Source organism: Lissotriton helveticus, chromosome 10, assembly GCF_964261635.1.
Source record: "Lissotriton helveticus chromosome 10, aLisHel1.1, whole genome shotgun sequence".
NCBI lineage: Eukaryota > Metazoa > Chordata > Amphibia > Caudata > Salamandridae > Lissotriton > Lissotriton helveticus.
In genome coordinates this window covers 833,196,703-833,223,265 of record NC_136071.1, presented here as the reverse complement: position 1 = coordinate 833,223,265, position 26,563 = coordinate 833,196,703, and the positions used below count along the sequence as shown (strand labels likewise).

Here is a 26,563-nt window from a genome sequence, read left to right as displayed (position 1 = left end):
TGGGAATCTTGTGCACCTCAAACAGAATTTGGCCTGCTTAGCATCAGTATGCCCCATGGCGCCAGCTGGCGAGCAGAACGAAGGAGCGTAAAGCGATGTCCAGCAGCGGCTGACAAGTGCAGATGTAACTCGGAATAGCAGCGCTACAGATCACTGGAGAGACAGAGCAAGTAGTACCTGTGCAATGGCTGGAGCTTCTGGCAGTAGGAGCACCAGGCGTCGTAGCAACGGTGACAAATAAGAATCCGCACAGTTCATGACACAGCACAGTCTAGGCCCATCAAGGTTGTATGTTCTTCAACCCCTATGCAGCGTGCAGGTAATGTCTAAAATCCAAATCAATGTCTCCACAGTTAGGGTTATAATCACCAAGGGTGGCACGAGGAGAGGCTAACAACAATGGCCGGAGAAGGCGCCAATCATATCATGCGCAAATCTGTAGCTCCGAATCCACCTATACACGTGTGCCAGCTCCTTTGAACGGTACCGATCAGCAATGTTCCTCTCCACTGTGAAGCTAGTCTCAGCACACCCAAAGTGGCCGCCCCCGACAGTGCAAGTAAAGCTTTAAGGATATCCAGGGCAGAGAGTGAGCAATAAGGTCCCTTCTGAGTAGAATTGTTGGAACTGGTGGGATGTGAGCATCAGTTCTCACCGGCAACATGTAGCGCAATCATCAGCACTGTACACTTCCGTGCAATTACTAGCGGTTCAGTCCGCAGAGCGCTCACAGCGGGGGATGAGTCAGGCAGCGGTCCGGAGCTCAGGGAATGCGAGGTGGTGATCTTACGCGGCCCCCAAGCGTAGCTTGCAGTCGGGCGGCCACGCAAGACAATTCTGGCAGGTCTCGGCACCCCAGCGTCACGGCTACTTTACTGCCGCGGGTCGATGGGGTAAGGTGCAGGTCGTCGCGGCGTCGAAATGCTCACAGTTTAAGTTATTGGTATCCGCTATGTGCTGCCAAAACACCGGAAAGACAGCGCGCCTCTGCCACTAGTTGTCCACGACTCCGGCTCGGGGGCCCTCACAGCCTTGGCTTTTCCTGACCGGGCAGTCCACAGCACAGCACCTGGAACAGCCAGGGGCCTACTGCTTTTGGTTTCAGCAGGCTCTTCCTCTGCCGCCCGTCAGGCCAGACTCACAAATGTGGTATCGCTGGAAGCAGCAGAGAAGTAGGTTTCATGGGGTGTAGGTTAAAGCACAGAAAATCGATTTAGGATGGGCATTATGAATGTTTACTGGCTCGGCTGGGCTGGAGCCTCACAGGCATGCGGCCATCTTGGTTGCGCGCCACCTAGCGCCCTCCACCATAGGTTAACATAGGAATATTTTATTTAAGTATAAATATTGACAAGAGTGAGATAAAAAATATAATTCAAGGTATCCAGATGTTAGTTATGATAAATCCAATAACTTTCCATTGTTAGATTTATAATAACTATCACAGAAAAGAAGGTATTAAACTTTCTGTAAGCCAAAACCCAGTCTTCCAGCTGTCCTCTTCTGATTGGCTAGCCTCTGCCAGGCTGAGCCAGGCGGTCTTAATGAGGTGTGAAGTATCTTGCTTGTGAGACAATGAATTTCCTGTGGAAGGAGAACTGCAGCTGCAGAAGCTACAGGCAGCAAGGCGCATGGAGTGGTCAAACTGGTCTTCAAAGGGAGAATGACACTTTAGGCCAGCAAAGGCTCTCCTTCAAGAAGGATTAAGGGATGGACTCCCTGCAAGCTACAGGTTAACTGAGCCACATCCTGGCATGTGTACAGATTTAGCCAGGTGCATTATGGGAATTGTAGTCCCAACATCCCAAGGACCATCTCAGAGATTCTAGACCCCTGGATTGGTGTTGTGGACACTTTGAAACCTAAATGAGACCTTCTGGAAGCAGAGCTAGAAGTTTAGTGAAGTTTGGGAACTTTTTGGTAACAATCTCCATAAGGTAACAAATTCGACATCTAGAGTCAAACCCGGCTACCTTCAACAGTGACCCAGCCTGGATTTCAGGTTCATCTCGCTTAAAGCTCCGGAGCTACAGACTTCCAGGATTTGACCGGGGCCTCATAGAAAACCAAACCAACTATGGGGATGCAAATCTGGCCTAAAAAAGAGCCTCTCTCATCGTCGAGAGAAAAAGCTCCAGAAAAACAACTAAGTGCAAAGGTAATATTTTGACCGAGACCACCCGCTTAGTGAATCCAACCAGGGCTCCATCGCGGACGGCTTCAAAATTTGTCTTTGTCTTGGTCAAACACGAGGAGTTGTCCCAATTGGACCATAAATGCTTTTAAGCACTAGAAAGTGTTTTTTTTTTTCAAAATTCATATAGCTGGTTCCCTACATTTGTTTTTTTTATCGTTTTGGTGTCTATTTGGTCATAAAAATATAATCTATTTTTATAAATTGATGTTGGATTTCTATTGCGTGTTGTTTCTCATTTAGTAAATGCATTGGTGTTTTTAAATGCTTTACCCACCTGTTTCCTAAGTTACACCTGCCTGCTTGTTGCCAGCTACCCTACTTATCACTACTAATCGTCCACTTTCCAACACAAGCCAGGGGAAAAAAATGAAAAAGAAAACTGCAGGGAAAGTACACAAATGTTTATGTAAATTTGGGAAATTGGGAGAGATGGGCACAAAAATGTTCAACGTGGACTGAGATGCACAGGGAAATATTGTGAAACACTGGAGAAGAAGTGGTCTTTGAAGGCAGGAGTGCCACACCTTAATTAAAATGTCTGTTTGTGTGCATCACGCATCACGTGCCTTTAGGCTACATTTTTAGCCAGAAATGCGTGTTTGCTTCATTTTTGTACACCAGGCACCAGTATCAAATATTTAGTGATAACACATAATTTTGGATCATTTTGTGCAATTTCTGATAAGGAAATGTGATGGATTATGACCACTTCTAATTCTAAACTGGATTCTGTTCTCACAGAACTGTTGCACAGCTTCATGTTTGGGGAAAAAGTGAGTCTGACCATCATTAATGTCGTTAGGCTTGGCAGGATAGAGCATTGCCTTTTTGATCCTTTCTTCTTTCAGGAAATTTGGAATTCAGATAACTATTGTCTAGCCTCATGTCCAGATGCTGTAAAATCCAGGACCAGTGAGATCTTGGCTCCCTGGGATAACCCGTTCACATTCATACTTTTCACTATTTGTGTTGTGATTATCCCCCAAATATATTTTGCTCTGCATAAATGATTACGTTTTGACACATATAAAGTAGGGGTATGCAAAATGAGCGTAATTCGCTTTTGCATAATTAGGCACAATTTTGGGTAAATTATGTGAAATGCAAATCTGCCTGTCTCTTACACCGATTTATAATGCAAGGATGCGTTTTGTGGGGAAAAATAGGACACAAACACAGTGAAAAGGTGCTTGTGTTCTGCTTCCGTCAGTTCGTATTAATTATCTGCAACTGCAAAGGGCATGTAAATTCGCGAAGTTATATAAGGGCGTAATTTCAATGATTATGGTTAACAAGCATAATACAAAATTCCTGAAATTAAGCACAATACGACAGCATAATTTAGATTTCACCCTAACCTAACAGAAATATGAAATATATCCAGTATATTTGAAAGAACACTGTGGGCCTTTTCAGAATCAAATTTGTTAATTAATGCTGTACGCCCTTAAGAGAAAGCCTAACATTTGACTTTCTCTTCGCACATAGAACACAGTTAATTTGTAATGTAAGTACCGGTTCCCTTTGTGTTGCTGGATCGCCCTGTCACGTGCGATTTGTAACACAGTTTCATATTGGGAGCAGTAGTATACGAAATAAAACAAGTTTTACAATATTCTGCTCTATGGAAAAATGTTATGTAAACAAATCTGAGAGTTACTATTTTACATAATATTGAGAATTAAAATCGCAGCAAATATCGCGTTCACGTGACACTTATATTTTTACATACCTCTTTTTTTTCAGTGTCTTTTAACTTTTTGGCCAATCCTATTTTTGTTTCTTCTTTCTTATTCTGCACCTGTTTAGAAAATCACAACAGAGCTCGTTAATAGAACATTCACATACATAATATAATCATTTATTTAAATGGTGTGTTTGTTGTGAAGAGGGCGTAGTGGAAGGAGATTAAGTCATTTGCTTTGAAAGAAACATCGAAAAACCATTATTGCCAAAATGCAACAACTTTTTTTATAATTATGCAAACACTTGTGGGTTTCTTCAAAACATCCCCGGGCATCTCACCAAAAATTATGCATTTGAAAGGTTTTTAACCAAAGCAGTCTGGATACTTTGATCTGTTGTGCTGCAAAGAAGTCTTTTATGGTACAAAATATATGAATAGGATCGCAGTGACAGGCTCTTTATTTCTCGAGCCCTTTGTATTTCAAACACTGCTTGGATTAAATGCTGCGCAGTCAAACAGTTTAAGAGCAACAATCACTAGGTGGTTTTAATCTCATAGCAATCATTGATGATCTCAGATACAGTTGAAAACAAATCCAAATGTTGTTCACCACAAAACTGTCTTAACATGATTGATACATTATTGTGTTCAAGATATGAATAACAGCAGAGAGTGCTGGAGTTAAGGAACCAAACATTTTACCCACCCAAGACATAAGCTAAAGGAAGTCAAACTACTGCACAGTTAGAGTGTTACATATAGCAGAATTTTACAAAAAAACATTAAAGTCGCTGCTTCAGTCATTACACTTTATCATATGGGCATTTCGATCCGTATACTCGTTTAGAAAGGGAGCTGTGTTGTGTCTTCAATGGCACTATGAAACTTCGCTCTAAGCGTGCTTTTCAAAAAGAAATAACATTACATGGTAGGAACGTTATATGAGCTAAATATCTTCTGTTACGTGGATACTCTCCAGCCATGCGTAGTATAATTGAAAGTACATGACTTTAATGTGAATTTCCCGTGTGGATTTTTTTAACTGAACTATTTTCTGATGCCCTTTGTTTCTTTTATTTACCTGTTAATACTGTCTTTACACCACTAATATGTGTGGGTCTGAAGTCTAACAACTCCCTATTCCATGTCAGCCCCTGAGAAAGATGCATTGGAGCCAATGGCTAATGTTCTTCTAATGGAGTATTTTGAGCATCCACGAATACTCGAGCCCATGCCTGAGACTGAATGGGCAGTCGTGCGTGGGGGCAAGGGAGTAACATGCAGGCACGCAACACCCATAGGGCTGAAAGGGCTTCAGCCCCTCCCCCCCCCAATTCTCCCTACCTGTTGTGTGTCTCAGCTCGGCCTGCTGCAGCTCGAGCTGCTGTGTGCTCGGCAGGGCAGTGTCTGGAGTCTTATTTCAAGCACGCCCGAGTTTTTCACAGGTCTTTAAAGAACATTTGCAAATGTACATACCTTTGTAAACTGGATAACAAGGCTTTGCTTTTTTCTGGTTCCAGTACCCCCTGCTCCCCCCCTGCCTATTCCTTACATTTATATTGAACTTTTACTGCCATAGCGTGAGAATGCATTTCATGAAAAGGAAGGGTGGTGGGTCGGGGGAGGGGAGAAGAGGACTCTAATTTAAAAAGAAAGACATCTTTAACAGTGGGCCGGATGCCGTCTCCTCCCATCCTCTTCATCTTCCTGTCCCAGCTGGCATCAAGAAGCAAAGGGGCACGCATGCTCCCTTGAGCCAATCACAATGCTGCAATGCAGTATTGTGATTGGTTTGAGCGCCGTGGATCAGAGCTCAGACAGGCACAGGGAGCCTGTGCATGTTCCTCACCAGGCTGTGTAATGCAGCCTGGTAGGAACATGCTAAATACGCATGAATTGTTTGGTAGACCCAAGAGGGCCAGCCAAACAGTTCATGCGCATTTAGGGAGTGCACACCACTCCTCCCCTAATCTGGCCAGCCGTGCCTGACCCACCACTGACTTCAATAGGAAAAATAAAATAACAATACGTTATTATCATTTTATTTTTCCGTTTGAGCAGTGGGGCGACGTTCATCCACCTTAGCGGAGGAGCCACCACTGCTGCACTCATGTGGCACTTTACACATCAGTCCCCCTCACAGCTCACTCTGCAATCTCACTCAAACAGACCCATTGCTAACCATACATTCATTCATCCGACTCTGCACTTACATCTGCACCCAAATTCATATGGTCACCTCACTCACCCTGCAGTCATTCCCCTCACCCTACTCTAACATTGTTGCATCGCTCACCGTGCACTCACATGGGCACTCCTGTTATCCACACAGTGCAGAGGTTAATGTGCCTGCTACAAAGAAAGTGTACCATGCAGATCACAGAACTGAGTGTGAGAAAACTAGGAGTAGCCCTATAAAAAAAAAAAAATTGTCAGAAAGGGGCTTTAGAGAGATGAGGTGCATTGTTGGCAAGTGGTAGTGAGGGAATTCATGGAAAAGGTTGAAATGGGGGAGGGGTGCCAAAAAAGACTGTTGCACCGTGCAGCCCTGCCTGGGAATGTTATCCCCCGTCACAGTTCGGGTCTAATTGCGCTCCTGGGAACAAGTCAAGTTGACAGGAAACATCTCAGTGTACACGGTGGCTGACAGTGAAACAAAGGCTATTATGAGGAGAAATTGTAGATGTTAGAGGGCGTGGTATGGGTAGGAGACTATTGTGGGCACTAGGAGTCAAAGAAGAATACATGGTAGTGAGAAATCAGAGAGATGTAGAGTCGGATAAGGATACGTAAAAGCCAAAGGGGAATTATCAGAGTTGCAGAGCGGGAGGGTGAGGAAAATAAAAAGGGAGGCTTAATGGGAAGATATGACTATTCCCTCAATTGACACGTGTAGATCATTTACAATGTACTGTTTCATTTCAAAGAGTAGGTTTTGGAACAAATGAATCATGAGGAGGTAGGTGGATGCCAAGATACTCTGGGGGTGATTACAATGGCGGACGGATCGCCACCAGCCAGGCCGCCGGCCATCTTAATTGGATTTACCCCTGCCACATTATCATGGCGGGGGTACCACAGTGGACGGAAATTCTGTCCCCCGTTTTTCCACCGGTCGCCAATCGTTACGATTGCCAGCCGGGCGGAACTGGGGCATAATAAGGTGGCGGTCCCAGGAAGGCACCACCATCCATATTATGATGCCAGGTTTGAAAGGCCTTTCCATGGCTGCAATGTCGCCATGGAAAGGCTGGAGGGGATGTGCTTTGGGGACCTGTTGTGACTCCCGGGGGGTTGACGGGGTGGGGTGCTGCACTTGGGGGGGTAACTATGCCTCTTTGGCATTGCGGCGGGTGGTGCTTCTAGCAGCATCTGCTGCAATGTCAAAGATGCGGAATGCGATAGCCAGGGTGGCGGTCGCATCCTAATTGGTGGGGCGGGGCGGGACCGCCAAACTGCTGGTGGCCGGTCCCAGCACTGCTACGGTGGCAGATCCTAATGGGCCCCTAAACGAGAAATGTTATTATTGCAAAACAGACAAAATGCAGTTAATGAAGAAGAATGAAAGCATCCGATCCCAGAAGATAGTGTAATGATCCAGTGATTTAAGATGCTGAAATGATTACTGTTTATTGTCCACCTTTTTGTGGACCCTGTTTTTGCTGTTTTTCGGAGTCTGTAAACTGTGACACTGGCACTCAGTGCCATGGTGCAGATGCTTTGGCCTTAAACTGGTACTTTCAAAACGGTTTCACCCAATTGGTTTATTTATCTTCCTGGAAGGCCATGGTAGAGGGTGCTGAAATTTCACCACAGGCTTGGAAGTTAAACTGCATATGTGGGCTGAGTGTGTATTTAAACCGCCAACATTTTACAGAAATGTGTAGCTGCTAGGAGCACCCTTGTGCTCTGGCTGAGTTGCAGTTTAAAAGCACTGCAATGACAAATGGAAAGAAAAAAGTGCCTTTGCCATGCAGAAAAGCATTTTTGAAAAATATATATTAACAAGTCACCCGTAAAGTGTGCTTTGTATGCCCACAGGGTTGAGGTCCTAATATATAACAAGAACAGGTCTTGACTGTAAAAGGCTGAGCTAATGACTTTGCCAATACTAATTTGCAGTGGCTTACCTAATGTTATCATGGCCACAGTGGGTCATGACACATTTACAGGCATGTGCATGCACACACAGCTATGTGGGATGGGTTTTCTATTAAATAAAAGCCATTGCAAGGTAGCTGCTGATACATAGCATGCGCTGTGATGTATGCGTGGACCTGCACTGTGATACTTGCAGGACCATGAAGCCAGTACACTATTGCTACCAATGCACAAGCATGTGTGCGTATCCCTAGTGACCTCTGGAGGTTAAAAGAGATCTCACGTATTTATTTGGGTGCAGAGACAGAATATCGATGTGGAAATATCGAATTGCATTAATATTGAGTCAAGAATATCAATGGTGTAAAATATCGAGGTACGTTTTTTCGTAGTTAAAAATATAAAATTTTATGTAATGCAAAAATATCGATTTTGTACATTTCGATGTGAAAAATACTGTTGTAAATTATATCGATTTTTTTCTTCAATGTTAGTATATTATTATTATTAATTTAATATATGTTTTATAGCTTTTAAAATATATGCTAAAAAGTTATTTTTCTTTTTTTAATTATGTTTTAGGAGTGAGATGTTGGGTTTATAGGAGATAAGGGTGGGGAGTAATTTAAAAATTTAGGATTAAAATGCAAATATTTTTACAATTTTTGCTAATTTTTAGGAGCGGGATAAGGGTCGGGAGTAATTTAAAAAAAATTGGTAAAAAATGTAAATATTTAAAAAAAATTGTCAAGTTTTAGGAATGGGATATTGGATGTCTAGGGGATAAGAGTGGGGAGTCATTTAAAAATGTTTTTTTTAAATATATTTAAACTATTTCTAAAATATTTCAAAAATTTACTTGTAGGATGTATTTATAGTGGATAAGTATGTGGAGTATTTACTTTTTCTAATTACAATAGAAATATTTTAAAAAATATGTAATGTTTTTGTAGTGGGTTGTGTGTATAGTGAATTAGGTTGGGGAGTCCCCGGTGGTGGCGAGCCACCCGACATCTTTGCCCGCCCGCACTTCAATTACCCCCGCCATATTGCAATGGCGGGGGGCACAGCAGCGGACTGAAAATCCGTCCACCGCCTTACCGCAGGCAGGCAATCATTACGATTGCCTGCTGTGTGGTCCAGACCCATAATATGGTAGCGGTGCCTAGCAGGCACCGCCCGCCATATCATGATGTGGGTGGATTAGGGCCTTTCCATGGCAGTGATACCGCAATGGAAAGGCATGCGGTCTTTTGCATGCGGTGCTCGTTGCGGGCCCCAGGGGTGTTGGGGAGTGCACTTGGAGAGGAACCCATGGTACCCCCTTACAATGGCAGGCACAAAGTGGCAGGGACTGCGCAGAGCCTGTCACATTGTGCATGTCAATGCACAACATGCCACTTTTGCATTGCGGCGGGTGCTGCTTGCAGCAACACCCGCCACAATGCAAAAGATGCGGGATGCGACCGCCAGCGTGGCGGAGCATCCTGATTGCTCCTGCGGGACTGCCGCACCTCTGGCACTAGGGGATAAGGGTAGGGAGTACTTTTTAATGTTGTTTAAAATATTTTTGGGGGTAAAAGTGGAAATTTAAAATGTAAAAAACATTGTACATTTGGAAATGTAAATTTGAAGGAAAAAATGGTGGTTATATTTATGTTTGAGTGTATTTTTCTATCTTTTTTGTAATTTATTGACAAAAAAATTAATTTGTAGAAAAATATTATACATGTAATAAAAAAATGTATTATAAAGATAAATTTGATTTAAATAAAATTATTTTATTGATTATACATTTAGAGTTATAATAGTTATTTATTATATTTTATCCTCCCCCACCATCTTTGAGTGTTTTTAGTTTTGGAGTTGGAATAGTAATTTAATTAGGTCTGTTATCCAGCACTTTCCCTGAGTATTGTTGGTTTTGGAGGTGAAATAGTAATTAAAGTAGGTTTATTATCCAGCACGTTCCCTGAGTTTTGTTGGTTGTGGAGTTGGAATAGTAATTTAAAATTAGGTTTATTCTCGAGCACTTTCCCTGAGTTAGTTGGTTTTGAAATTGGAATAGTAATTTATTACGTTTTATTATCCAGCACTTTCCCTGAGTTTATTTTGTTTTGAAGTTGGAATAGTAATTTAATTAGATTTATTATCCAGCATTTTCCCTGAGTTTTGTTGGTTTTGGACTTGGCATAGTAATTTAATTAGGTTTATTGTCCAGCGCTTTCCCTGAGTTTTGCTGGTTTTGGTGTTTGAACAGTAATTTAATTAGGTTTATTATCCTGCACTTTCCCTGAGTTTTGTGGGTTTTGGAGTTGGAACAGTAATTTAATTTGGTTTATTATCCAGCGGTTTCCCTGAGTTTTGTTGGTTTTGGAGTTGGAATAGTAATGTATTAAGTTTTAATAACCAGCACTTTCCCAGAGTTTATTTTGTTATGGAGTTGGAATACCAATTAAGAGGCCCATTAGGATGGCGGGCGGATTGCCCCCATCGGGCCGGCGGTAGCCACAGCTTGCCCGACGGGGCGATCCACCCGCTATCCATACCAGAAAGACCTCTACCATATTAGCATGGCTGGGGAGGTCCGCAGCGGACAGAAAGACCTCCCGCCGCTTTCCGCCAGCCGACTCATCGACCGGGTGGAAAAGGAGCATAGCATGGTGCCATCCATATTATGATGCAGGCGGCAATTGACCTTTCCATGGTGGCAATGCCGCAATGGAAAGGCATGCGGTCTTCTGTGTTGGGGGCCTGTTGTGGGCCCCCTTGAGTATTGGGGGTGGGGGGTGCTATTAGGGGGTACCTGTGGTACCCTCCTACAATGGCATGGACAAGGTTGCAGGCACCGCGCGGTGCTTGTCACTTTGTGCATACCAATGCACAACGTGCATTCCCAGCATTGTATAGCGGGCGTTGCTGTGACTACCACCAGCACTTACCCTGAGTTTAGTTGGTTTTGGAGTTGGAACAGTAGTTTATTATGTTTTACTAACCAGCACTTTCCCTGAGTATATTTTGTTTTGGATTTGGAATAGTAATTTAGGGGCCGATTATGATGGCGGTGAATCCGCATCCTCCGGGCCGGCGGAAGCCACCGCCGGCCTGGAGGATGCGGATTCACCGGCGCGGCCACAGGAAACACCCACCGCCAGATTAGGATGGCGGTGGGATTGCGGTGGGACCAGCGGCGGACGGCAGGTCCGTCCGCCACTGATCCGCAGGGTGTGGAGGGCTATTTGGTGGCGGTGTCTGCAAGACACCGTCAGCCAAATTACGATGTGCAGAGAAACATGCTTTTCCACGGCGGCTTTTCCGCCGTGGAAAAGCATGTGGTCTTTGGTGTTTGGGGGCCTGTTGCGGGCCCCCAGGGTGTCGGGGATGGGGGTGCACATGCGGGGTACCTATGGTAACCCCCAGCATTTACATGCACAAAGCGGCAGGCACCGTGCGGTGTCTGCCGCTTTGTGCATGTAAATGTAAAGCATGCATTTTTAACCTTGCGGTGGGTGCTGCTTCAAGCAGCACCCGCCGCAAGGTTAAAGATACAGGATGTGACTGCCAGGGTGGCGGTCACATCCTAATTGCACCGGAGGGCCCACCGCTGCCCCTGCGGACGGTCCCTCCACCTCGGGGGTGGTGCACCGGAGGGCCCACCGCTGCCCCTGCGGACGGTCCCTCCACCTCCGGGGTGGCGGACAGATGCAGGTCCGTCCGCCATCCTAATAGGCCCCTTCGTTAGGTTAATTATCCAGCATTTTCCCTGAGTTTTATTGGTTTTGGAATAGTAATTTAATTAGTTTTATTATCCAGCACTTTCCCTGAGTTTTGTTGGTTTTGGAGTTGGAATGGTATTTTAATGAGTTTTATTATCCAGCACTTTCCCTGAGTTTAGTTTGTTTTGGAGTTGGAATAGTAATTTCATTTGCTTTATTATCCAGTACTTTCCCTGAGTTTTGTTGGTTTTGGAGTTAGGCATAGTAAATGTTTATTGTTTATTAGGTATCTTATTTTTCTATTCTACACGTACATTTATAGAAGAAAGGCGATGTATGTAAGTTATTCTTGTAAACGTTTTTATTAATTACACATTTCTTTTTATTTTACAGTTTATTTGTTCTGATTTGTTATACATTTTTTCACAATATTAAAAACATTATCCAGGTATTTGGATGTTGTTCCAAATTTATTACAAAGTATAATATATTTTTAACATAAATTTTACTCGTAGAATTGGAAAATTAACAATCTTTTTTAACATACATTTTTCATGTAGAATTGGAAAATTAACAATATTTTTTTTACATACATATTTTTTAAAATAATTGAAAAATTGTACATTTTCTTAAAGTCTAGTCATGTAATAGTAAAGTGAATATATATTTATAGTTTATTTATTGCAAATAATTAGAATTTCATTGTTTATTTGTTTTTACGAAAAGTAAACATTTGTATTTATTCTTTTAAACGATTTTAAATACATTTGATATAATTTCATTTTAATCCAATTTTATTATAATGTTTATTGCTTATCTTTTGTATATTTTATTATATAGTATATTGAATATTATGTTTGTTCAAATAATATTTAATATATTAAATATTACAAAGATATATTTTCACATATATTTTGTCATCATACATGTTAAATTTAAGGTACATGAAATAAACATGTATTTTAATATATATTAAATATTATATTTTACATTTTAAGGATAAGAACATATTTATTATATATTTTACAATTTATTGCATATTTTTGGAACATTTATACATTTTTTTACAAAATATATAAAATTATACATCTATTTTTGTGCATTTTGGGAGTAAATCTTTTTTTCATATTTCTTACACGGGCAGTTTTTTTCCTAGTTTCCTCCCTTTTCTATCTATCTGTTTCGTTTTTACGTCCATTTGGAAGACGGAACCTCGCGGTTGGGAGCTGCGTTTCGTCGCTTATGGTAAGTTTGTTTTCATTAACTTTTAAGGTATCTTTAAAGTAGGGGCGGGGTAGTAATAATGTAGTTAGGTTTGTGAGAATCGTGTTTGTTGTTTTTTGGTGTAGTTAGGTGTTGGTTTGATAGTTTAGTGTTTTATGTGTTTGCCATAGTGTTGGATTAGAGTAGAGTGTTATGTAGTGTTAGTTATGTGTTGTTTAGTGTTTAGTTGTGTTATTTTGTGTTTATTGTTAATATTAATGTTTGTAATTTTGTATGTGTTATTGTGGGTGATGGTCTTGACCCTTTCTTTTTTTTTTTTACAAAAAAGAAAAATGTATTTTGTTTATTTAAAACAAGAATTTGTACATCTCTTTTTATTTTTCGGGTTGGTTGGAGCATTTTTTTAAAGCAATTTTTCGTGGTTTTGAGGGTTTCGTTATTGAGAGGATTGCTTCAGAGCCTTTTTTTATACAGTTTAATTTTAGCATTTTTTTACAATAATTTTTGGGTTTTTTGGGGTTTGGGTATTGAGAGGATTGCGCCGTTGGATAATTTTTTCTACAGTTGTATTTTTGCATTTTTTTGGGTTCCCTTTTCAAATGGATTTGTTTTTCAATGTATCTTCTATGGATTTATTGGATTTACCAGATCGTCTACTGCTACATAACTGTAAGTTATTTTTAATTATTATGGGTGGGAAATGTTTTTTGTTAAATTGATTTGCTTGTATTTTTTAATTTAATAATTATAATATGTCAAATATATTTGTGTTATATTTTGAATTTTACATGATATAGTTATAATTATTTATTTTATAAAAGAGTAGAATTATGTTGTTTAAATGTTTTGAAGTTTTGAATGTTTATGTTGTTTAACATTTTTGTTTGTGTACAGTATAGATTTAGCTATCATGTCTAAGTATTCTAGACCTTTGGCGTTTGCAAATAGCCTAGTTTTATGTTGTAGCTATTCATACATCATTTTAGTTTGTTTACTTAGTTTAGGGCTGATTTTTGTTAGGGACTAATCTAGGCTGAGCTCTTGATAGCTTTGTTCTTTTTTAATAGATTATGTAGGGTTGGTAGTCCTCTTCCAATTGTGGCTTGGAAAGCATTGTGCCTTCTTTCATCCTTTGCATGCACTGCATTTATTTTTTGCTTTTTGAGCTACAGTACTGTCATGTATTTTTTTTCAAATGTAATGTTTGTTTTGGGCTCTTTGGGTATGGTTGTTGTCAATTATAATCTGTGAAAAATAGAACATTATGTTGTAATTTTAGTTAATTTGATTATTTATTATATTAAGGGGTCGATTCCGATTTGGGAAAAACCACTCCGAATAGCCGTTCGGAAAGTTTTTCCCGTATGAATCATACCCTGCAACGTCCCGCGTACGTACGTCGAAGTACGATTCGTACCAGGTGCCGGACTCCGTACGAATCGTACAGAGACCGTACGACTCGAATCCCTGTACGAGTCTTTGTCAGAACGCGCTGTACACGACATCTGTACGGATCGCGGCTGGTTTATATGACCCAGCAAGAACGATACGTGTCAGGTACGCACCGTACGACCCTTTTTTTACGGGAGCTGAAAACAGCCGTAAAAGCAGAGTTTGCGCCGAAACAGGTACGGAACGCCCCCCCGGGTATGGTGCATACCCCACATGATCGCAGGGGTACGCCCCGTAAACCCAGCATACATGGGGTACGGTGCATACCCCCCATGATCGCAGGGGTACGCACCGTACCCCATGTACGCTGGGTGTACGGGGCGTACCCCTGCAATCATGGGGGGTACGCACCGTACGGTGTGTAAGTGATTGTGCGCTTTTCCGTATGAATCGCCCTTACCTGAAGTGGGCCGTACGAATTGCGTCCTGATGTCCCGGTCCGGATCGTACTCGTCAGGTCGTACGGCATGTGTACGAGTCATACAGAGAGGGCTCCGGATACGATTCGTACGGACGTTTTTTTTATCGGATCGGAATCGACCCCTAAGTGTTTATTTTTTATTTATTTGTAACTAAATAAATATACTTCCTCTTTTTAATTGATGGAGTGTCTTTGGTAGATGTACTGGTTTTGTTGATTTTTGTAGAAGCTGCTAAAAATAAAAGAACATTTGTTAGCTAAGGTTTGCTATTTTATTCAGTGTAGTTCTTTTAAATAATTTACATTAGTTGTTGAAGTCATTTACTTACTTTGTGTTATATTTTATTGTTGTGTACGTAAATCGTTTTGTTGAATTTTCTAGATGCAATTTTAGTGATGTTGAATCTGTTATATATAACGGAAATTATGTGATAGTTGACAAGTTTTTTTTAAATGTATTAGCTTTCCTTTATTGCGGGATGTTTGGAATAGTTTTTGGTCTAGTTTTTTTTTGTTTTGTCTTCCCTCTCTCTCAAAGGTTCGCTCTTTCTCCGTGATCGTCCATTATACGGTACATTTTATGTTAATTATTTGATTGTTTTATAGTGTTTATTTAATTAGTTATGGTTTTATATTGGTTTGTGTGTTTTAAATTTATTCTTTGAGATAGCTTTTTTGAATTTTTTATCTGTTACCTTGTAATTTATTTAATGTTTATTTATTGTTTGTTTCTATTTTGTTTATTGTTGTTATTTAATTTTATATGTAGATAAATGTTTTATGTTTTTTATATATTATATATATTTATGTTTGTTTATTTTCATTACTTTTGATTTATTTTTCATGTTATATTGTTTGTATATTAATTTGTTTTTGTATATTTAATTTATTTGTTTAAATTAATGTGGTTAATTTGTAGTTAATTTTCTTATTTATTTTAAATATTTGGTATATGTTTTTTCACTGTATTATCGTAAATAGTATTTTGTATGTTTAAATTATATTTTTGATATAGTTTATATGTATGCACCGACGAGCCCACAGACCTGATGGAACACCTTCACATCAAGATACTTGCCAGCCCTACCTCCACCCTCTGAGGAACCCTCATCTACCAACCCCCTGGACCCCGCGGACGTTTTGCCAACTCCATCACAGACATCATCCCTCCGCATGCCATCGCGTCCTCCAACTACACCCTACTGGGAGACCTCAACTTCCACCTCGACAACCAACTGGACCCCAGCACCACATCCGTCCTGGATAACCTCCACAACATTGGACTCAGCCAGATCATGACCGAACCCACACACCCAGCAGAATACACCCTCAACCCCCTCTTTACAATTGGAAACTCCATCACCTTCAGCCACACCACTGAACTCCCATGGACTGACCATCGATGCGTCCACTTCACCTTCAGAACACCCACAATCCACATACACCATCACCTACTCCCACGAAGAAACGGGACCAGAATCACTGACAACCAGCTAACCTCATCACTCAGCAACTCCACCCCAACCATAGCGGAAAACGACGACCCCAACACCACAGCCCGAACCCAGCACAGATGGATCTCCGACAGCGCCAACACCATAGTCCCCTCAAGAAAAACAACAACACCCATGCCAAGGAAGCTAGATGGTTCACCACCGAACTTCGAGAGTCCAGACACACTTGCCGCCACCTCGAAAAGGCCTGGAGGAACACCAAATCCACAGAAGCCCACAACAACTTCAGAGCCGCCACCAACGCCCACCACCAACTCATCAGAAAAACGAGGAAAAAAGCGATTGAAGACAGAATCTCCACTCATGCACACAACAGCAAAGCACTCTTCAGCATCATCAAGGAGTTCACCCAACCCACCAGCGAGTCCACCGATATCCCTCCCTCACAAGACCTCTGCAACAAACTCAGCACCTTTTTCCACCACAAAATCAAGAACATTTACGATAACTTCGACGAAGACAACCAACACGCTGAACCCTCACCAACCACCCCCGACACCCTGAAGCCAGCGATCGACAACTGGACAGCCTTCACCTCCAAAGACACACTGAAGACGGTGAAGTCAATCCACTCCGGGCCTCCACGGACCCCTGTCCCCACCACATTTTCACCAGAGCCACCGACACCATCGCACCCATGCTCTGCCACACCATCAACCTCTCCCTGGCAACCGCCTCGTTCCCTGATGACTGGAAACACACTGAGATCAACCTCCTCCTGAAGAAACCCTCGGCGGACCCCACTGACCTCAAAAACTACAGACCCATCTCCCTGCTCCCGTACCCAGCAAAGTCATCGAGAAAGCCAACTCGCCACATTCATCGAAGAACACAACATCCACGACACCTACGGACTCAACATTGTGTTATACGCAGACGACACCCAACTCATCCTCTCCCTATCCAACGAACCCAACACCGCCAGACACAACTTTCGAAAAGGCATGGAAGCCGACGCCAAATGGATGAAAAACAGCTGCTTACAACTGGACACCAACAAAACGGAAGTACTCATCATGGGCCCAAACCCCGACACCTGGAATGACACCTTGGTGGCCCCCCGTCCTCAGAAGCCCGCCCACCCCCACAGACCACGCACGCAACCTGGGAATCATCCTGAACTCAGAGCTCAAAATGGACCGCTAGATCAACTCCGTCTCGGCCTCCTGCTTCTACACCCTCCGCCTCCTACGTAAGACCTTCAAATGGATCCCCATCAAACACAGAAAGACCGTCACTCACACTCTGGTCACCAGAAGGCTCGACTACGGCAAGGCACTCTATGCCGGAAAAAAACAAAAACCTCACCGCAGGCTACATAAACATCCAAAACGCCACCGCAAGACTGGTCCTCCACCTGCCAAGACACTGCCACATCTCCCAGCACCTGCGCATACTCCACTGGCTCCCCATCGAAGTTAGAGTCACCTTCAAGATGCTAACCCACACTCACAAGGCCCTCCATGACACCGGACAAGCATACCTGAACAGCCGACTTAAATTCGACGCACCCCAAAGGACCCTACGATCAGCCTAGCTCTCCTACACCGCGGTTCCCTGCACCAGAAAGACCAGATCGGGAGGCCGCTCCTTCCCTTTCTGCGCGGCCAGAGCCTGGAACGACCTTCCGCTCCACCTCAGACAGATAACATCGCTCCCCATATCAGCAAGAAACCTCAAAACCTGTCACTTTGGCAGAACCCCTCCTTGATGGACTGGAACCTGCGACCCCCCCACCCTGAGCGCCTTGAGACCCTTCACAGGTGAGGAGTCGCGCTTAACAAACACCTGATTGATTGAGTGTTATTGCTATATTGGGTATTGTGTCCTGATATTTTCTTTACGATATTGTTGACTCGATAATTCTGTAGTTCAATGCTATGATAGTCAATGTTGTATCAGTGAACCATTTGTTTTTGCCAGTTGACACTGCTCAGTTTGTAACTTACTACTGAAATTGATTTAGCTCAGTTATCCACTGCCTCGTTTCTTGATAATTCTGTACGTAGAAAGGAACGTGCTGCATAAGTACTATTAATGGTGAAGAGTGGAGTGTGCAAGTACAGTGAATTGGTGAAGGGGTGACTCTGGAAAATACCATTAAGATACTAATATAAACCATCATAGTTTAACATTAGTCATCCACAAGTCTTTTGGTCATCTGGAGTGGAGGTTCCTCTAGCTGGGGAGAATAGAAAGAGTTTTTGCTAATTATGTGACCTATACAAGGATAGTTGGAGCACACAGATAAAGGCAAGAAAAGCAATAGCACAACTGTACTAGGAGTCCATTTCTACATTTCAGTTCTAGTTTGAATCGATGCAGCCTTTTATTTCTCTTCAATCGATAAGCAGCTGGTACAGGTGGTACAGTAGCGTATCACATATTCAAACAAAAAGCCACCATGTGCTTTGTCCATACAGGACTTCATCAAGGTTGATAGGTTGTATTTATCTCATTTGATGAGGGAGCTACTGTTATCACGAAAAGTATCAGGTGCCAAGTAATCTTGATTCGCAGGCAATTGCCCAATACCAAGGGCTAGGTTTTGCTATTTGCATTGAAGTTGTGTGATTTATATTTTATGAAAGGAGGAGAAAAATCACAGAACTCGCCAATAATAAATGGATCTCTGCAATGATCGTAATGTAAGTATTCAGGCATAGAGATTACGGATTAAACACAAGTGAAAATGAGGCCATATAAACCCAGCCAAATAAGGACAGAGACACTGTATTTACTAATTATATATACTTGCCCAGTGGGATCACAACACTTGCAATGAAGAACTGGTGGGACAATAAGGATTAGGAAACCTCCTTAGCAGTTTAATGATTACACACTTGTTAATGTATGGGCTCATCAGCACCTTATGCTTTTTGGTTCATTGGCAGTTCTTTTTTGTTCAATATATATATGTATATATATATATATATATATATATATATATATATATATATATATATATATATATATACACACATACATTTTTATATATATATATATTCACTGAAAAAAACATAGGTTTCAGCCACGTTATAGTTAAAAATTAGGATTTAAAAAACCTTAGAAATTCACTGAAAAAACCATAGGTTTCAGCCATGTTATAGTTAAAAATTAGCATTTAAAAAACCTTAGAAATTCACTGAAAAAAACATAGTTTTCACACATGTTATAGTTAGCTGGACATTTCACTCATACAAAACCATTGAAATTCCCCCGTTATAGTTAATTCAGCTAACTATAACTCGCACGCCCGCAATGCACTGCTGATGACGTCACATATTACATCACTCATGACATGGTCAGTGACGTCACTCATGACATCACTGATTACATCTCAAATGACATCACTGATGACATCATCCAGTGAATGTGTTTCTTTCTGAAAAATAAATATGTTTTATATATGTATATCTAAAGGTTGATGGAAGAAAAAATGTGTAAACAAGTGTCTAAATGGATGTTTTTTTTGTAAAAATGATTGTATAACTGACTTATTAAGTGTATCTTAGTGAATACATGTATTAGCGAGTAATGTTTAAATATGAAAATATCTGTATCAGAGTCTCACTTTGTGTATAAGGGGTTGCATGGGTTGGTGACTAGCTACATGAGTGTCAATATGGGTTATTAGTTGGTTTTTAGAGTATCAGTATGAGTGTCTGTATAGTTTGGTGGGGGGTATTACTTACCGCATAGATGCATGAATGGGTGACTCACTGTTTGTATGTGTTTTGAAGACAGCATGTGTGCAGGACTGTATGGGTCGATGAGTGTGTGTATGGGTGTGTTAGTGAGTGAATCACTGTCTCAATAGTATCTTTATGAGTAACTACATATGTGTTAAACTAGTTGTAGTAATTGACTCCAGGCTGGTTAAGGTATTTCATGAAGATTTATTATAAGATGTTAAGTATCCTGGAATAAGCCCCACCAGGAGCAGCCAGCAGTCAACTCAGCCCCATCATAACTGTGCTTATCTTCAACCAGCACCCAACATTCCGTAGTGCATCACAGTGTAGAGACATTCCACAAGAAGGGCATTAAGTGGGTTAAGGCATACATGGGAATATGCAACAGGTAGAATACAACATACCTCCTTTTCTTCCAAAATAAAACAATTAACAGAGGAGCATTGAAACTAAATTAAATATAATGTAAAACAACTTGACTTTAAGAGTAAAAAACTCATAGTGATACAGAGAAGGAAATGAATAAACAATATAAATTGACCCATTCCTTTCCTGTAAACAACGATGTATAATAACAAGACTAGATAAGCGAGAACTCATACAATAAACTAGAAACTAGATTGAACTGCAATCCCACCAAGTGAATACTGCAAAATTGATATTAAGACTTTTGAGAATGTACAAACTGGAAAACCTTGAGCAAAAATTATTATTATTTTTTTTTTTTTGACAAACGTTCCCAACAAGACATACATTGAAATGTGCAATTATAGATAGAGAAAACGGCACAAATAGAAATTGAAAACATCGAGGAGTTGAACTTTGCAATACTTCGTGAAAATGCTAGGCTAATTGAGAAGCGTTGCACAAATAGAAAATAGAGGATAAAGGCATGCAAAAGAATGAGAGGGATGAAGGCATTAAACAGTATGTAATAGCACTTTTGAAAATGTATAAGTTTGAGAATGTGCAAATTTGGAAAACTTCAAGCAGAGGTCACTTGACATGCACAAATCAAAAAATATAAAGGATTGAGTAAAGTGCAATCTGGACAACCTCAAGTAGAAATATACCATTGAATTTGAACACAATTATACACATGCAACCTTGTAAGAAAACAATTTGAGAAAACATTTGACTTGAAAAATTAAAGTCAAGTCCAGGTATGCACATAGTGAAGCATTGTAGTCCAAGGTAGATATAGTTAACAAGAACATCATGGCAGGAAAACAAAACTTTGCCGGTGTGGAAGAACATGAGGTAAACACCCTGGCTTGTAAAGCATGTCCTAGACACACTGTCAGACACGTGAGAAAAAAAAATTCTCTTTAAAAGGCACATGAAGAGAAATAGAGTAAATGTTGAGGCAAAATTAATTCCAGGGAGTCAAAGTCGTGCTCATGTAAACACGCATGACCAGTGGACTAGACATGCACCACAACGACATAGAAAATTGAGCCATAAAGACTTTGGCAGAAAAAATACTGCACAACTTGAAAACAAGAATAGAATTGAACCCCGTCCTTGAGTAAATGAATTGAAAATTGAACTGTAAAGACCTTGGCAGAAAAATACTGCACAACTTGAAAACAAGAATATAATTGAACCCCGTCCTTGAGTAAATGAATTGAAAATTGAACTGTACAGACCTTGGCAGAAAAATACTGCACAACTTGAAAACAAGAATAGAATTGAACCTCGTACTTGAGTAAATGAACACATGCATGCATATTGATAAATAAACAATTGAAATTTACTGTCCAACTAGAAAATGCAACAGACACCCGTGCACATAGAAAAAGAAAATTTTAAATGCACAATCCCAAATAGAGAAACCTGCAAACATGCATGCAAATAAACTTAAACCATGGAGTAATAGAACTATCATATGCATGTCCATTGATATAATTGATGAATTGAAAGTATGCAAGTACATTGATAAATAAAATACATTGAGAATGTAGAGTAATAGAAATCTTGAGAGCATGTAATTTGAGTAATGTGGTATTTGACAATTGAGAAGAACTTGAAATTTGATAGGACCTGAAAATGGCATGACTTCCAAAAGTACCTTTCAAGACAGCAAAACGTGGTCTTTGTAGTTGATTTCGAGTCAAGGCGTCCCTTTACTGGAAAAAATAAAAAAAACACCAAGAACTCCAACAAGGTGCATGTACATGAATTTAAAATGGAGTTCACAGTCTACCATACATTGAGAATATAATTCTAAAATGCGATTGGTTTTGCTGCTACGCATTCAACCACCATCAGACGGATGAACTCCCTTTGGTGTTTCATTAATGTATCAGCGTGTTCAGATATACTTTTTCCGACATTTTGACAGTTACTAGAGGTGCGACAGAAGGTTTTATTATCCTCAATTAATTATTCCAAGACATTCGTTCTGCTTGCCTTTGGAAAGAAATCCATATTGAGAAATGGAGGTACTCAAAATACTACCAATAGCCACCAAGTGTCGCTGTTAACAATAAATTAAGAGACTTTGTTTTGACTTGACTGTGCTTTCCTGTGAAGCTTTTACAACTGACAAGTCTCTGTGCTCAAAGAGAATTATTTTCCTCAGCGTTTTGCAGAACGTCATTTATATAGCACTAGAAACAGTCTCAATAGAAAACACAAGAGGAGATCTTGAAGGGTCCCTAAGATAACTTAGCGCGTGGTGTTAAAAGTTAGGCTGAAAACCGTCAACATTATCGGCGCCCTCTTGCTCTCCTTAAACCTTTTGTGCGCGTAAAACAGCCGCCATTTTGGACACCATGGCTTCCCTGCTCTCGCCGAGAGCCAGCGCGTCTCTCTCTCTCTCCTAACTCCGCTGGCAACCCCCCTGCTTGCACCTGCCTTGAGTCATAAACCCCTCTTCGGCGCTGCTCTGTCCCAGGCCCTCATCCTGTTCCCAGCGCGACACCTCCCTGCTTCCCCGTCATGACCTCCGGCCCTTTTGATGCAAACCCCTTTTCCCCGTGTGCCCGTTTGTCTTCCCCGTTCCCAGGCCGACACCTAGCTCTGCCGATACCAATCTCTTGCCCCTCCCCATACAATAGGAAGCTTCCCTCCTCAAAGGACCCCCGAGATGATCAAAGCCCCCCCCATCCCACGAGATCCGATCGAAACCCGCACACTCCGTGAATCGGCGGAATACCCAGCTGCGCAATGATCATCACCTGTTGTGAACGGGGCGGGGACTTCCACTGTAGCCTTGCATGGGAACGGGCTGGGAAGGGGGGATTCTGAGGATGTCTTTCCGTACATCAAAGTAACAACGAGAATGTGTGACATGTAATAAAGAGATAAACTAGTGTATAAGAGGCCAGGCCTCAGGGATGCGGTTAGAGCACCTCAGAACGATACCTTCTGTCCGTTTCGTTGTGTTCTCCTCCGGAGAGAATAAAAACCTTGTTTCCTGCCTTCCAGTCTCCAGCGCCTGCCTCTTCAATAGTTTAACTTCTTTGTGGGTTCAAGAGGCGACATCGCCGGGCAATAATTAAGGATCTTATATTCTGGTTGGTAGTGCCCCCCAGTTTGTATTTTTCCACAATTGGCGTCCCAAGCGTGGGGCCCATCAGCGACCCATGGATCCAGTGGGAGAGGTCCTGACGACAAAGTGAACGACTGCAACGATCGGGAACGCGTCTGTCCGATAGACCCTCGTCTGACAGCCGATCATCCGAACTTCACTGGTTCCGAACAGACCTCTCTCGAGTGATCTACGGTCCTGACTGGGAACCATCAGGAGTGCCGCGAGGATAACGAAGAAGAGAGGACGATCGGGCGCTGGATTCGGAAGTCAGGAAACTGTCCATGCGGTCCGGGTAAGGTCGTGTTACCACGACAAATTGCGAAAAAATTGCTTGATTGTTAAATACTAGTATTGCTCTTTTTGTTTATTTGGAGATTCACTGTCTGCAAACGGAGAAACAACAGGCTCTCTCTTTGCAAGCAGTGGAGGATAGGTAGGGCAGACAACCGTGCTTATTTTTCTCCCCCACTCAATAGTCACCTGAAACTGAGCTGTTGTTCACAAACTATTGTTTCCTGGAGATTCCCTGTCTGCAAACAGGGAAGAGACCACCCTTTTTGCAGATAGTGAAAAGGGTAGGTAACGCAGATCTTTGCGGACCTACTCATTCTCCCCATTGTTATTTGTCGGTCTTTTGTTATCTTGATCTATGAGGGATTCACTGTCCGCAAACGGAGAAACAAAGGTCTCTCTCTTTGCAAGCAGTGGAGGATAGGTAGGGTAGCAGCCGTGCTTATTTTTTTCACCCCCACCCAATAATTGCTTGAAACTGAACTGTTGTTCGCAAAATTATTGTTTCCTGGAGATTCCCTGTCTGCAAACAGGGAAGAGACCACCCTTTTTGCAGATAGTGAAAAAGGTAGGTAACGCAGATCTTTGCGGACCTACTCATTCTCCCCATTGTTATTTGTCGGTCTTTGGTTATTGTGATCCATGAGGTATTCACTGCCTGCAAACAACGTAGAATAGAAATATTCTGTCTAGTCTTTGCACCTAGTGATAAGATAGGCAGTGCTGACTTTTTAGTCCCTCGTTACGAGCCGTCATGTCTGTCTTCTCCCCACTGATTGGTAGCCTGTTTAGCCCGGACCGCTTATTAGAGATGGACCATCCAGCCCCACTGGAAGGCACCCCTAATAAGGACATGTTCATGAAGCATGGATTGACCGCTATTGCCTATAGTAAACTATGGCATAAATATACAAAACAGGGTCAAGAAAGTCAATGGCCCCTGATAGGATCCTTCGATGATGATAAAATAAAAATGCTAGAAACTGCCCTAGGTAAAAACAAGACAACACCTACTATGCTTGATAGCTTCGGCATGTGGCGAAAAGAAACTGAACAGCGTAAAAAGAAAACTGAGAGTAGGTTGGAAAAAGAGCTGCAAAAAGCAGCCCACCTAGCTGCTCAGAAACTAAAAAAGGAGATAGAGGAAAGAGAGAAAGCTAAACAGAAACTAGAAAGGGAAACGCCAAGCCAGTGTCCGGTTAGAACCCCCTCCATGCTCTACCCTGATTTACCCTCGAAACGACAAGCCAATGAGGACCTGCTGTTAGGTCCTCCTATCATCTACATGCCCCCTCCATACGCCCCTTCTCGGCCCTTGGCGCAACACGCGCCACCCCCAGGTACAAACGAAGGTACCGCCGCAGCGTCGGCCCCAATGGCCTCTGTGCCAGCCGAACCCCTTGTATTAAAACCCGCATCAACGACAACGTTAGACGAGCATGAGACTCGAGGGGCTGGCCTTGCAAGAACAAACAGGCTAGACAAAGATGAGCGAGCGGGGATCGACAAAATAGCAAGGACACTGGTAGAAAGGAAGGATGATGAAGAGTACATCACAGATATGTTCAGCTCGTATACAGGGAGTCACAGACGACATTTTACCGTACGACTGTGTTATCATGTCTTGAATACATACGAGGACCGATATCGAGACAAAGGTCCCGAGAGCCTAAGGGCTCTGTACCGGAAGGTCGATATCGGGGATGAGGGCGAGTGTGATGTGTCGGACCTCCTTACGCGTACGCTTGAGGTTTTCCGCCACCTCACTGAACGAAAGCCGGGAGCTAAATCCGCGGCCCCCGTAGTGACCGAACCACCAACCGAGCAATCTAACGCCATGATGCCGATACGTGAGGCTGCCCCTTACTGGGTTCCTCCTCGGGGTACAGGGACTCACGATGATGCAAACAACTAAGATGCGAAGGGAAGGGTAGTATACAACTGGGTCTACCAGCCATGGGACCGGCAAGAGATACTGACATTCCGGAAATCTCTACCCGACCTACGTAAAAACCCCACTGCCTTCTATACTGAATTGGGTACAGCCCTGGGTTCAACTATCATGACCCTGGCTGACATCGACTTGTTCTTCGGGTTATGTCTACCAGCTGATGTGTGGAAGCAAATCCGGAAAGTCGACCACCTTGAGCTGTTCGGACATACCTGGTCACAACTCGATGACTTGGACAAACAACGGGGACCAGGACAAAAACCGTTGAAATCCATTCTAGACCTCCCAGATAAAATTGTAGAGAAATTAAAAACCCTAATCCCAGAAAAGAAAGTGGACTGGTCGATAGTAACAGCCTGTCGCCAAAAACCCCAGGAGGATGTATCGGAATACTTCTCCCGGTTTGAAACGGTGTTCTCCGATTACAGCGGCCAGGACATGACCACTGCAACCGGACACCATCTGTTTGTCCAGAATTATGTTAAGGGCCTATCATTGGACATCTCCCAGAAACTACAGGCCAGCGAGAGTAGTTGGGCAGCCTCCAAACCTACAGCGATTCTCCAAATGGCCCAATATTATGAGCATCAGAAAAATGAAAACGATAGGGCGACAGAGAAAAAGAAGAAAGACTTAAAAGAGAGGGTGATGATTGCTAAACTGCAAGGGGCGACTATAGGACGAGACCAATACCGGGGAAACTACCAGACAAACGTCCCTAAGACTGCATTTCCCCAGGACCGCACTCTGACTCCCTACAGTGGACGCACAGACCT

General features: G+C 42.2%; 1 protein-coding gene across 8 annotated transcripts in view; it reads right to left on the bottom strand.

Annotated features, from left to right (window-relative positions):
• The window catches only part of C10H10orf67 (chromosome 10 C10orf67 homolog), a 2,166,521-nt gene that overhangs the window by 899,556 nt on the left and 1,240,402 nt on the right, over positions 1–26,563 (bottom strand). For all 8 annotated transcript variants that reach the window (XM_078664370.1, XM_078664376.1, XM_078664375.1 and 5 more), the window contains one exon: positions 3,930–3,998. In XM_078664370.1, the coding sequence (XP_078520496.1) occupies positions 3,930–3,998 (69 nt within the window). The remainder of the gene's footprint in view (positions 1–3,929; positions 3,999–26,563) is intronic.